Genomic DNA, 13,363 nt, shown 5'->3' with positions numbered 1-13,363 from the left:
TCTAACACAAAAGCTGCCCTAAGGCTACCTCACTACCTCAGAATATACATTCACACGTCTCTGAAAACTGTTTATATGTCTGTTTGGTTTTATATGTCAAACTTAGAAACAAAATAGTGACAAATTTGATTGTGAGTGATATACTATTTGTGAGTAGCTTTCGCACATGAACGCCTCTAAAGCAGAGAACGGTTTTTTACCACCTTTATCGAGCAACGTGAATGCAGCTTAGCAGTAGCTAGCTAGTCGGCCAAGATGTTAGCATGCACAATGAGTTTCGATTTAAGATTTTCTACTAAATTGGACTTTTTTAACAGTGTTAAGATTCCCTAATACAAGTGCCGCCCCGATTAATCGCTGTAACTCTTTATATTGACCGACTAATGTCATTATTATTACTTCATAATATTTCTGCTGTTAGTTTCGAATGCTAGCCAGCATAGCGCCGTTGCTAGCCATCATAAGTATCTGTCATGCTTATATCCTGCCGGACAGAGATGTTGAATGCAGGCTAAGACACACGCCCCACAACTGTAACTAAAGGGTTGTTATCGTAATAACAGGTAGATGGACAGCATTTTCACTTAGTTATTTCGTTCTAGGTTGTTGCTTCTTTTTCCACAGTATTTCGTAACAAAATAATTATTTTGAATATATGAATATAAAAGTTGCAATGCAATGACGAGGTACATTAGTGTAAAGTAGTCGTTTCTTAGTGGATGTTTTGTTCTTGTTCTCCGAAGGCTCAAAAGCACTTTCGCTGTACTAAATGACACACTGTAAACCCTGTAGTTTTACATTTGATTAGATAATGTTATAAACATGTCATTTCTGCTCTTATTAAAGAGAGCTCTGAGGACATACAGATATACTGTCTGCTTGACACTACTTGTCTAACTGCACGGGCGGTTGGAGACCTCTGTTTCAGGTAGCTGGGTAATTATCATATATCACAAGACTGGGACAAAAGTCACATGGACTCTCATAACTATTTTACTTCTGCTGAGGTAAACTAGTTAAGACTTGTTACTCTTCGTGGTTTATTGTGATGCACTGAGAAGATCGAAGCACACTGATCACTGTAAGGTATGTTCTCACTGACAGACTATACATATATATACTATTCTGTGTCAGTAAAATAGCCCCGCATTTTTGCCTATATTAAAAGCTATCCAGCCTCTAATTTCCAATATATTTCATGTTAAATTGGAGCTGTTTTAATTGTCCTTAGTTTGATATTTCATGTTAAACATATCAAGAGTTTCAGATAATGAGGTCAGTGTATGTACGAGTAATCCCTGTGTGTTTCAGACTGCTCTGTTTCACCTTTTATTGCTCTTTGCTCAGCATGATGTCATTAAGGTAATATCGCCCGTATATATTCAGTGACACACCTGCTGTTTGTGTTGTTGGTTTGTGAGGGATCTCAAGTGAGGAAAAGAGAGCTAAAAGAACTTGTTTCAGACACTGGATGAAAACGGTGTGGCTGAGATAACTGATTACTTTTTTGGACTGTGAGCTACCCTTCTATAGTTCAAGAGGGTTTTGAACGTCACAGGAGTTGAGCAACCAAACGTGACTGGCAGGAACATCTTAGGCCTCTGAAGTTTCTTGTGTGTGTTTCTGTTTCCCCACGCCTTATTATATCACCACAGGTTGACAGGAAGTAATGTAACAGACAGAGTTTAGTAAGATCAAAACTTACTGTGCTGTAAGTTTTTCAGTGCGAGCCAAATATTCTGGTTAGTTATGATGTAATTATTACATGCACAGCACAAGTATGTACATTTGTATCCAGAACTACACAGAGCTGTGATTACTTTCTGTTTCCTTTCCTTGTGTAATGGATTGTTTTGAGCCTAATCATGTCACATGGCTTATTACCCAACAGCTGATGCAAATCAGCTGAAGCAAAAGCCAGGAATGTGAAACCTAAGGCCTCATGCCTTCTTTGTTTTCTCCCCAATTTCCAGTGTCCAATCAGAGAAGAGTTTTGCTTACTTTACACTGTGTTGTCTTATAAATTCTCAGTCTTCATTAATGCTTTGACCATTTCTGGAAATGTGAGTGTGGGTACATCGCAATTAAGGACAGAGACATGACATACATGCATACATGAGCATGGCTGTTGGTTTCAGTTTCATTTCTCTTCATGCTTGAAACGAAACACAGCAGGGTGGAAGGGAAGGGAGGAGGAGGAGAGTATTTAAGCTTGAACAGGATGTTTCAGGTTCATGTCTTTGTTCAGGGAGAGATGAGTGCAGATCTTATCATTTGAAGGAACAGGTAAGATTGCTCTGATTCCAGCACTTTTGTACTATTGGCTGTATTTTATGCACACATATAACTATTATATAGTCTATATGTTTGTAGAGCCTTTTGGTTTTCATAGATGATAACAGTGTAAACTCACAAAGGGTAGTCATCAGCAAACACATTGTGGTTCTTTTGGATAAAACATAATCTGCTTCTGTGGTTAACATGTTCTCACTTATTGCTATTTTGATATAACTAGTGCCATTTTATTCACAGTGCTGCACATTTAGTGTTTGCCACCAGTGATAAAACATTGACTAGTGCACAGGATTAGTAGCCACAACAGTTTGATTTAGTGTTAATTTAATCTTGGACATTTGAGCATTAAAACCTGCACATTTCGCTAGTTTAATTTAAGTAAAACACATTGACACAAAGTCCTTGAAGAAGAAAAGCCAGTAGCTCAAAAGTAACTGGACAAACAACCGTCTTAACTTTAAATATAAAGGAGTGTTTTTAATACTGGTGTGAGAGTCATTAGCGATCAGCCTCTTGGAAATGGGAGAGTATGTATAAAAATGGCTGTAATTCCTTAACAGTTAATTTAACTTTTGTTAAATCATTTGAATTAAATTGAAAGTCTGCACTGCATTCACACCATGGTGCTTGATTAAAATCAAATCTACCGTGGTTGTGTTCAGAGGCAAAATTATAAACAGTCTTATTGTCCAACGACTTGTGGAACTGTATATGTGCTGTTAATTGGAAGCATCTATCTATATTTACAGAGATGGGAGTGATAGATTTCATTTCAGATCATGCGTGATCATAAATAATAAAGACCTTTAGACACCAGACATGTAAAATTTGTGTGAATATTTGGTCTATTAAAAATGTTTTTTCGGAATCACTTCTTCTTAATGCAGCCGTTCACACCAGCAGCGTAATTTCACAGGAGGAATTTATGGCATTTCTTTTTCCAAACTAAGCTAAATTTTTGCTAAATTTGGGCTGTAGCTTAAATCACACACTATTGAATATTTATTGTTGTATTTAACGGTTAAGTTCAGACATGCGATACATGCAATGAAATGCTCAAAGCAACAAAACAGTAGCTCACAGTGTTGAGTAAATACACTACGCATCTTAGAAAGTAAAGCAAACCTAAGGTGGAGGAGGAATGTTTCAAAGCAGACCTGGTGAAGATGATGTTCACCGAGGACTGAGGAATACTGCGCTGCTTTCATCACTCAACAAAAGTTCAACATTTCAGCACTCCCCCCCCCCCCCTAAATATAATTTAAAACGTGAAATATCTCCCACTTTGATTCTGATAGAAATCAGAATTTGTTTAAGTTTGCCTCTAAAACAATACTGACTTGTTTAGGTATTTAATTAAATGCTGTAATGCCTATGAGATGCATGCTTTACTTGCTACCATCTTGGTACTCGGATTCTGTGATGAACTGGTGGACACTAGTTTGTGGTGAATCTGTCTTAATATTTTTATTTTATTATTATTGTGACTATTGATTTCTTTAACTTTGTTGTTGCTGTGGCTTTAAATGGAGTGACACTTATAGGAGTAATTCTTTGGGTTCCTCTTTTGATCTGTCACATATGTCTGACCATGTTTTTGTTGTGCTGTTGTGGGTGATGGATATACATGGTAAAGTTCACATACACGATGTGTTTCAGTTGTTCTTCATCTTCTATGCAACTTCGAAATAGCTGAAGCTGTGCCAGAACTTTTCATGAGTCATTCTATGGAAAATTAGTGAGTGTCACACCCTCAGAATCAGTAAATTTTTGTCATACAATAACTTTTGCATGTCTAATCAAGATACTGAATGTTCATATGTCATACTCCAAAAAATAGTCTGAGATAGAAAAAAAGAAAAAAAAAAGAAAGAAAGTAAAGCAAACCCTTCTTAGTAAAAAGACACCTCACCTATGAATTACCTTCTCACCTTCCTCATGCATGCATCAGCTGGCAGCCACCAGCTTCAACAGCAACAGGCAATCTGCAGCAACTGTTAGTTTTGGCTGTCTGTCTTGTTATGCCAGGCAGGTATTTGGCAATGGCTTTGTAACCTTATGATAAAACAGCTGACTGCTGGGAATGTGAACATGTAAAGTTGAGTCATTCTCTGGGTTAACAAATACCTGCCTTTATTTACATATTCATTTATCATACAATCTAAAACATGGTATTGGAGAACATAAGAAGCCATTGAACTATACATCAAAATAATATAATAATTAATTATATAATTATATTTGACTATAGCCACATTTACACTGGAGCTTTCAGGGCATATGTGTTAGAGACAGATTCTAACCTTGATGTGTAAGTAATTTTAAACACCGTATAAACACACAACATGAAGAACATGCTCTCAGTGAGTTGGACATTTTTACAATTGGCTGTAAAAATAAATTTATTAGCGATTACTTAGAGCAGTGGCGTCACCATTTCGAAACTGGTTAATAGCTGGTTAACACATTAAGTACACTGCCAAACACAGTATACACAGTAACACTAACTTCGGTCCTGCTTTTCTCACTTAAGAAACATTTCTAAACTAAGCCCCATTGTATCTCGTACTGAACTGGAGATTGTCATTGGTGCTTTCATTTCATCAAGACTGGACTACCGTAATTCACTGTTTACATGTTTAAACAAAAACTCCTTGGAGCGTCTACAGATGGTTCAAAACGCTGCAGCAAGACTTCTGACCAAAACATCTAAGTATTCACATGTGACACTGTTGCTAATACAGCTGCACTGGCTCCCCATTGAATTTAGTCCATTTCAAGATTCTGGTTCTGACTTATAGAGCTCTTCATCGACATGCTCCTGCCTACATCATTGAACTTCTACAGCCCCATGTCCCTAGCAGGTCTCTTAGGTCATGTAATCAGGGCCTACTTGTCATTCATCATACAAGGCTGAGAACTAAGGGAGACAGAGCTTTAGCCACGGTGGCTTCCAGACTGTGGAACTCTCTCCCACTGAGCTTAAGATCTCGGGACTCAGTAGCTTCCTTTAAAAAACAACTAAAAGCACATTTTTTTAGAATTGCATTTTGTTAAGTGGTGTCTGTTTTATTTTATACTTTGTTATCCTTGCGTGAAGCACTTTGTGGTCTTTTATCTAGAAAGGTGCTATATAAATAAAGTTTTACTTATTTACTTACTATACAGCAAGCTATATTTCTAGCAGATAATCATATTGTCCATTAATGCTGGTCTCTTTTCTCCCTGATAGTGTCACTCAAGATGGAAAAAGTTCGGACGGAGCTAGTGTCCATTGTCAGGGAGCACCCTGATGGGATCCCGCTTAAAAAGCTGGCTATCGTCTATAGCCAGACATATCACAAGAACTTGACCTTATCCAAACTGGGCTTTGACTCCATGACCAGCCTGGTATCCTCGATGGAGAGGGATCTGGTTCTAGAAGAAGAACTGGTGTTTCACAGGGACCATCGTGGGGGAAACCAGGCGACAGCTGGGGCCAAATGTGGAGCTGCAGCTCAAAGTAAGGAATCAGCAACAGCTCCCGAAGTGAAAAAAAGATGTAAGACTTTGAAGAGAATTGTGAAAATGATGAAAGGACATCCGGATGGGATCCCTCTGAAGTTGTTGACTGCAGCCTATCAACAGAAATACAGCCATGACGTCTCCTTAGTCTCTATGGACTTCAAAACAGTTTCCAGCCTGGTAGACTCTTTGAATGAAGATCTGGTTGTGGTGGAGGATGTGGTGTACCATAAGAGTCACCGGCCTCACAATCAGCCTCAGGCTGGGATGTTCACGAAGACTAAAGAGAACAGCAGACCTACAACACCACGTACGCCTGACTCGCTTATCAGGAGCAGTAGCCCTGCCCTTCGTACTCTACCACAGCGCGATGCCAGTCCTCAGATTGTTCCTCCCACTCAGGCAAGAATGAACCTTCTTGGATCTCCTTTGATTTCCACTGCTTCCATATCTTCCTCCCATTATGTTCCTGTTATTCCCCTTCTTACTGTACCCCAGCCAGCTGAGGAATTGTCCCAAGAGCAGCTCTACCAGAGGATCTTAGAGGTTAGCTGTGCACTCTGATACTATATATATATAGATATATATATATATAGGCATCTTTTATCTTTACAGTTTGATGCTGACTATCTTGACATCTTAAAAATCTGCAATACTTTTGAGGCTAATAGTTGCCTCTTAAGTTAAAAGGTACAGACATTAAAGGAATCATAATTTATTATTATTAATAATAATAATAATAAACTACATTTTATATATAAAGCACCTTTCAAGACCCACAAGGACACTGTATAATAGGATAAAACACATAATAGAACAATGACACAATGAAGAACAATAAAACAAAAGCACAAGATAAAAAACTGAATTTTTTTAATGTAAAGATAGTAAAGAATGCTTTTTTTCAAATGTGTTTACTGGTTAGCCTAAACAGTAAACTAGAATGCAGTCAGCAGCTGAGCATCTACCATCTCTTATAGATAGTTCTCAGTCCTGTGTCTGTTAGCTCGCGAAGATGAAAATATAAAAAGAGGCCTAAATTGTTCCCTGACATGCTTAGGTTGGGGGGTAATATTCCTGGTGGGGTTATTTTAATTTACAGAGTAATGAGTTTTCATTGCAGGAGGATAAATGAATTAAAAAGTCCACTTAGCGTAAACATGTCTCACACTACCTGTGTATACGGTACATTTTTTTTAGTACATAAATTTTGACAAGGTTGTCCCAGATTGACCATGCAGAGTTTTGCATTTGTATTTGCAGCATTCGATTTCATTTGGATTTTGACAACATTTTCCATTCCTCATACCTCTGACTACACGTAATATTACTCAGTATTACTTATATAGTGAAGAAAACAGTCGACAGAAAACAGACATAGAGGAGTTCAGCAATCAGCATTTTTACTGCTTTAAGTACATTATCCAGTTCCATAAACCCATTAATGTAGTTATATTTGATAGTGGGAACACACCCATGCTTGTAAACTAAATAGAAGGATGCAGTTAGAGACAGCTCGTTTTCCCTCTCACTACTTAATTTGGTTGAAGCCATCTGTAAGTAGTTTTCTCACCTAAGAATGTGAAAACTTAAAGCGTGCTTTGCTCACTTCAATGTATTGTGAGATTGTCTTACATTAAAACAGTTGAAATATGCAAAAAACTGCCAGACACAGAGAGCTTTGTGGAAGTTCTTAATAGAGTTCTTCATTTATGCATTACAAGCTTGTATCTTAATGAACTCATCTTCTACCAATGTACTCTTAAAACTGAACTTTGGCTTCTGCAGTACACTGTGTTATAGCAGGTATTTGCCTATGGAAACCAGTTGGTGTGTAAAAGTTTATTGATGTGTTTCAGGTGATGGGGACGTACCAGCTAACTGCTCCATCAATGGAACAGCTTCAAACCTGCTATTCTCAGAAGTTTGGTGAAAAGTTTCCTCTTGCCCAGTACATGTCACTGTACGACAACTGGGAAGCCAAGAAGCTCCCCACTCAGTCTCAGCCAACAACTCATCCCAAGACTGGGGTGTGGCAGACCGCTGCAGGTAGCCAAACATCAAAACATTCCATTTCAAGCATAAAAGGCAAAGATTCTCAATAGTCCATATTAATTAAATAGTTTGTATTATCCTCCCACAGCAACACAGAGTCCTAAACCTGAAAAAGAACAGGAACAGGCCAGTGGGCTTAGCTTCCTGTCTGCCTCTGATTTTCCAGTGCTGGGGGCAGATCGGAGTTTGGCCAAAGAGCAGAAGACCAAAGTGAGGGATGCCAGCCCGAGAGAAGGCAGCGGTCCTGTCTTTAATAAAGGTTATCATGCACAGCTCAGGGAGCTCCTTGGAGAAAATATGCGAGCTGTGGAGGCCATGGAAGCAGACCAGGAGGACTTCAATGGGAGGTGGAGAAACAGGGACATGGATCAGGATACGATCAACACTCTGATGGAGAGTGTCATACGAGAAATCGCTGGGGATGGAGAGCTGGTCACCACAAAGAAGGTGAGGACGAACTATACTTATTTTTTCTACTGTGTAGCTGTGCATAATATGCTATTTGATCATTTTCCTAATCATTTAGTCTGTTATGCAACATTAAATTATTCTCACAGACTACACTGCTTGCCTCACTGTTTCTAACCCAGGTTACCATCAATATATTTGGGCTTCTACACACATATTTATTTACGCCAGTTTTCTCGCTTGCAGTTTTCTTCCGTCTTGTTTTTCCTTTAGTTTATCACCAGTTGTTTTTCAGCTGCATCTTTGTTTCTCATCTGCTGTCAAGTTTCCAAGAGGATATTTGATTTGGCCCTTCCCATTTATCTGGGCTTGGCACCATCACTACGGGTGTGCTAGGCTTGTGCTTCCCACAATGAGTCATGTTTCACTCTGTTACATTTGGACTAACTCGCTGCGTTTGATTTTGTTGTTGTCCTCTCACTGCCTTTCATTCCTGCTTCCAGGTGATATCCCGGGTATGCAGGCTGGTGCCTTCTTTGGACCCAAGAGGGGTAGAGCACTTGCCTCTTAAAGCTCTAAAAGATCTTCAGTACCTCATTAGAGAGATCAACATGTTCATAGAGGTTGGCACGCATTAGTTTTCACCTGTTTTCTCACTGTCAGGTTGCCAAACTGAATTTTATTTTGTCCTCTTTCTCCCAGACCACCTCAGCAGTGACATCCATCTGTACCCTGTATGAGCTGGGCCAGTCATTAGCTGGCCTCAAGGACAAGAAGCGCTACGAAGAGCTAAACCTCGGCCCCCTTTGCAAGCTCCCCTTCATTCACCGCATATTCAAGATTGACAGCAACACGAAAGATGACGATATCCACCAGATCGAGACTGTAGACATCTTAAAGGTGCATTCACAGGGCTTCAGTTTTGTTTTGCACTTGAGCTTTAATGTTTATAAGAGCTTATTTTGTTGTTGTTGTTGTTAAATTATGTTTTACAGTTACAGTATATGTCATAAATATATGTCGTTTCCATTCTTTTGTTTAGCAACTTCGTGTTTTTAGGAGGAAGCAGACGAAGGTAAAAGTGGACCTGGCTGAGTTTATGAAGCATCTGGCTGACCACTATAACTGTGACTCTCCATACGAGCTGGGCATCAGGATAACTGGTCTTGGCCTGCCCATATCGGTAAAAAGCACAATGTTCTGCTACATTCCAGGACGGTTTACTGATGAGTTATGATCAGCAGAGGTTTGGGACATATTTGCTGGGATATATTATGGTTACACAAGCTGCATGTGCATCCACAGCCACACCCCGCACAGCCTGGGTATCCTCCCAGATGAACCTTCTTGGCAAACATACAGGGAGGCTTGGGATCGAGTTAAAGTGCCAGCATGAATTATTGTTTTATTCTGCTTCCGGCTGTGGTCTCAGCTAGAGCCTATGTCCGCTTGGGACCACACTGATTATTTCTTTTGCTGAAGGTAGTTTCAAGTAACTGATAAATTTAATGAATAATGCTGTGATTTCTTCTCTGTGAACCCCACTGTCCATGCGTTGTTAAGTATTAACTATGACAAACAGTGAGATGTGTGGAAATCTCATTCGTGAACTTATAACAAAAAAAACGACTTCACTTTTATTTTGGGTAAAGATTAACCTGCTATACTTTGCCATTGTTCTCATATTAAACACAAACACATTTGTCTACTCTAGACAATCTCGAAGGTAGGCCGTAACGAGCACACCATCTTGGAGTGTGCCAGGGAGGTGATTCAGAAAGAGCTGGAGGAGGAGATATACGAACGGCTGAGGAAACTCAAAAAGAGCATCTTGGAGCCGCTGAAAGGAGCAGCTTCCTTCTCCTCTGCGGGCAGCTCGGATCTCTCGAAGAAGTATGCCTCAATGACAGCGGCCGAGGTCGTGCTGGCGGTCTTTACAAATGCAGGGGAGGTGTTCAGCCCCAGGATGGCCAAGGTGGGTGTCACACACTGACAGATGTCTTGTGTTACTGAATCTGGACTGGGTCATTCGCCAGTAAGAGGGTCACAGAATGACGCTAAAGCATCCATCAAAGTTTGAGTGAGAGCGTGTGTTAGTTGGTTACAACTTTAATAGCTAGACTAAAGCATTTAGGTGTGAATGAGTTATAGCAGGGCTGTAACTTGAGTTATGTGACTGACGGCACATAACTAGTAAGATGTGGTTTATATGTTTATTTTTATATGTTACCTGTGAATCCAACTGGCTGAGGTGAATGCTCACTTTGTTTTCTTCATATAGTCAGGATAATATTATGTGATGACAAAAACTCCTGTTCAACAAGCTCAAACATGAAGAAAAGTAAGCGGCCAACACTGTTTTGTATTAAGAACAAATAGAAATGAAAGCTGTCTCTAGTATGTCTATACGATACATCCCAGCTCGGTCCATACATACAAGAGACTGGAAGATAAAACTAAAAGCAAGGCACAGGGAGCAAATATCTATCAAAATCAAACAGGAAGTGAGCAGTGATAACTGAACAGGGAAACACAGATGCACAAATGAACAATACAGGGGAAGTGACACACGAGGAAGAAAAAACAATCACTAAGAGTAGAACTAAACCCAAGTACAACCAGGAACTAGAAACTAAATACATGAAGAAGACCTGCAGCAGGCTGGTGACCTGTCCGGGATGTGCCCTGCTTCTGACCCGGGGCCCTTTGCTGTGTGTCTTTTCCCCATTTCTCTGTCTTTCTTAACTGCTCTACCGTTGAATAAATGCCCAAAAAAAGTTACACCAACAAAACAAAAGTCCATAAACTCAAAAACATAACATGACATATGAAGGTGCACTTTGCTGCCTGCTGAGAGCACCTATTCCCCTCTCTTTCTATTAGTGATCTATTATTTTGTTATTTTAAGAATGTAGTTTCTATATAATTTACAGATTTGGATTATTCATATAAGATAGAAGTATAGTAATTAGTAATGCTGTTTGATTATAAATTAAGATGCCATCTAAAGTACTTAAAATACTAGTAGATGTTTTGTTTTTTCTGCAGACCAGTAAGATAATACATGAGGCCTGTAAAAGACTGGCCTACTGGCCTGCAGTGCTGTCTATATATAGTAATTATGCGCTGTTTTACAAATGTAAAACAGCTTTTGCCGGTTTTCATCAGAGAAACCAACCTACTGTGGATCATTTTACAGGAATTATCAGTGACACATACTCCATGGAAAAGGTGGTTTTCACCTCTTGTATATGAAAAAACGAATGGAAAAAACACAGAGTTGTGGGATTGTTACTCAAAGTAAACACACACCAATTCTTACATTGAGCATCAGTGCCCAAACTATGCCTGTGTTTCTATTATATTTGCTGTAAACCAAGCGAGACCTCACATTCTGCCCCAGAACAGACAAGTGAAAAACAAAAACAAAGACAAGACTGTGCTGGAAATGTGTTAGTCCAAATTGGCAGGTAATAGCAAAGCAGGTTTCAGATTTCACACCGTACACATTTATCAGAAAAACTAGACTTTTGGAAAAGATTTTCTAGTTTGTTTGTTTTTTTCAGAGTCAGTTCTTAGATATAATAAACAGCATCCACACACAGTAATGGCACACACGAGATTGAAGTCTGTGTTTGCTCTGAGCAGAGAGAGAAGCAACAGAGAAGCTAGGTGTGCCTGTTTTATTTCTGCGCTCCTGTGACACAAAGCTCTATTTGTTTTCTGATCCAGCACGTCCAGAACTTCCTGCTGCAGGTGTCAGGTAATCGGCTGGAAACAGCTCTGTTTCAGCTGGCCATCTGTGGGGGATCCCTGGCTGTTCCACACGACCTAGTGCCCAAAGACAAGACCTCCAAACCCACGGAAAAAACTAAACCAGAGGACAAATCCACCAAATCTCTCCCAAGCGAAGGTTTCTAACGCAAGATGTTACACATATATTAGCTTATCCTATCCTAAACATGAATCTGTTATATTTTTAAATGGCAAATGCACATTTCTACTCTCTATTTCTCAGCTAAAGTGAAGCAGTATCTAAGGGACAAACTGGCTGCTCAGAACTCAGCTATCACTTTGGCACACATTGCTTCCTTGGAGAAAAAACTGTCTGAACACTTCCACGTGAAAGACTTCCTGTCTTTAGAGAAAGGCAGCTTCCTGGAGTTTTTGGTGAACAACATTCAGGTAGTTCTCTCATTTTTGATTTACTTTAACTCTGCAAATCACAGGTATGGGACCAAATTAACAAAGCAAAAGAATTTGCGGTCATAATAAGGAGATAACAAGTTGCACCAAATCATCCAAATTCAGTGTCTCTCATCTGGTTGTGTGCAGCTGCTGCAGGACACAGTGGGGTCCACCTTGATTCTGGGCAGCAGCATGGAGCGAGCCGGCAGTGGCTTCAGACCCTCCAAACAAGATGTTTTTGAGTTCATCAAACAGTGCGGCGACGTAGCCTCCACTGATCCAGATGAAGTGAGTCATAAAAACAGACACAGATACAGCAACCTTTTTTCACAGTAGATGTTCTAAAACTACACTGCAACTGTGTTTCCTCAGCTCTCCTACATTGAGTCAGCACTGAGGTCTCACTATGGGGTCCGGGACAGTCGTGACTTGGGGCATGGTCCTCTGCACAGACTGGCTGACCTGGTCCAACGCCAAAAAGCACTGGGTGGAGGAGGACTGAGCCCAGTCTGCTATGAATCAGCCCTGTTTGCTAAACAAGGCAAATCAAGGTTAGAAGCCTATCACCAGACAGACAGAAATGCACCTCAGTATATGGGAAGGATTTGTAATGTTATGCTTTTCCTTATGTTTATTGTATATCTGTAAGAGTGGTGGAGGCAAAAACTCAGGCTTTGTTTGTTTTTTTACTTCTGGCACGGTGTGTCAGTGAGAGGCTCCACCCACCTGCTGTTCAAACCTTCTGTTTGTGAGGAGAAGCTAATTAGAAGAGGTTAGCTAAAAGGGACAGCAGCCTTAAATGGAGACATGGTGAAATGGCTTGATTCAGACACACTGTACCAAGGCTTAGTATTAAGATAAATAAGGATTGCTATGAACTCTGAATCAAACAAAGCCGCTCTGCCTGGACATG

General features: G+C 39.9%; 1 protein-coding gene across 4 annotated transcripts in view; it reads left to right on the top strand.

The window, feature by feature from the left end:
• Positions 1-257: 257 nt before the first annotated feature.
• wu:fj29h11 (uncharacterized) overlaps positions 258-13,363 on the top strand; it is a 45,893-nt gene continuing 32,787 nt past the window's right edge. Inside the window, exons 1-12 of one of the 4 annotated variants that reach the window (XM_004575922.3) lie at positions 258-563; positions 5,528-6,345; positions 7,659-7,848; positions 7,943-8,301; positions 8,766-8,885; positions 8,965-9,162; positions 9,305-9,445; positions 9,977-10,237; positions 11,995-12,175; positions 12,281-12,447; positions 12,598-12,738; positions 12,823-13,001. In XM_004575922.3, coding sequence (XP_004575979.1) covers positions 5,539-6,345; positions 7,659-7,848; positions 7,943-8,301; positions 8,766-8,885; positions 8,965-9,162; positions 9,305-9,445; positions 9,977-10,237; positions 11,995-12,175; positions 12,281-12,447; positions 12,598-12,738; positions 12,823-13,001 — 2,744 coding nt within the window. In that variant the 5' untranslated portion in view covers positions 258-563; positions 5,528-5,538. Of the gene's footprint in view, positions 1,087-2,200; positions 2,287-5,527; positions 6,346-7,658; positions 7,849-7,942; positions 8,302-8,765; positions 8,886-8,964; positions 9,163-9,304; positions 9,446-9,976; positions 10,238-11,994; positions 12,176-12,280; positions 12,448-12,597; positions 12,739-12,822; positions 13,002-13,363 lie in introns of those variants that run through there. The other 3 variants (XM_076887217.1, XM_004575923.2, XM_012916259.3) reach the window with 3 other exon arrangements.

This window comes from Maylandia zebra, linkage group LG8, assembly GCF_041146795.1.
Source record: "Maylandia zebra isolate NMK-2024a linkage group LG8, Mzebra_GT3a, whole genome shotgun sequence".
Lineage (NCBI taxonomy): Eukaryota > Metazoa > Chordata > Actinopteri > Cichliformes > Cichlidae > Maylandia > Maylandia zebra.
This window is presented reverse-complemented; position numbering and strand designations above follow the sequence as displayed.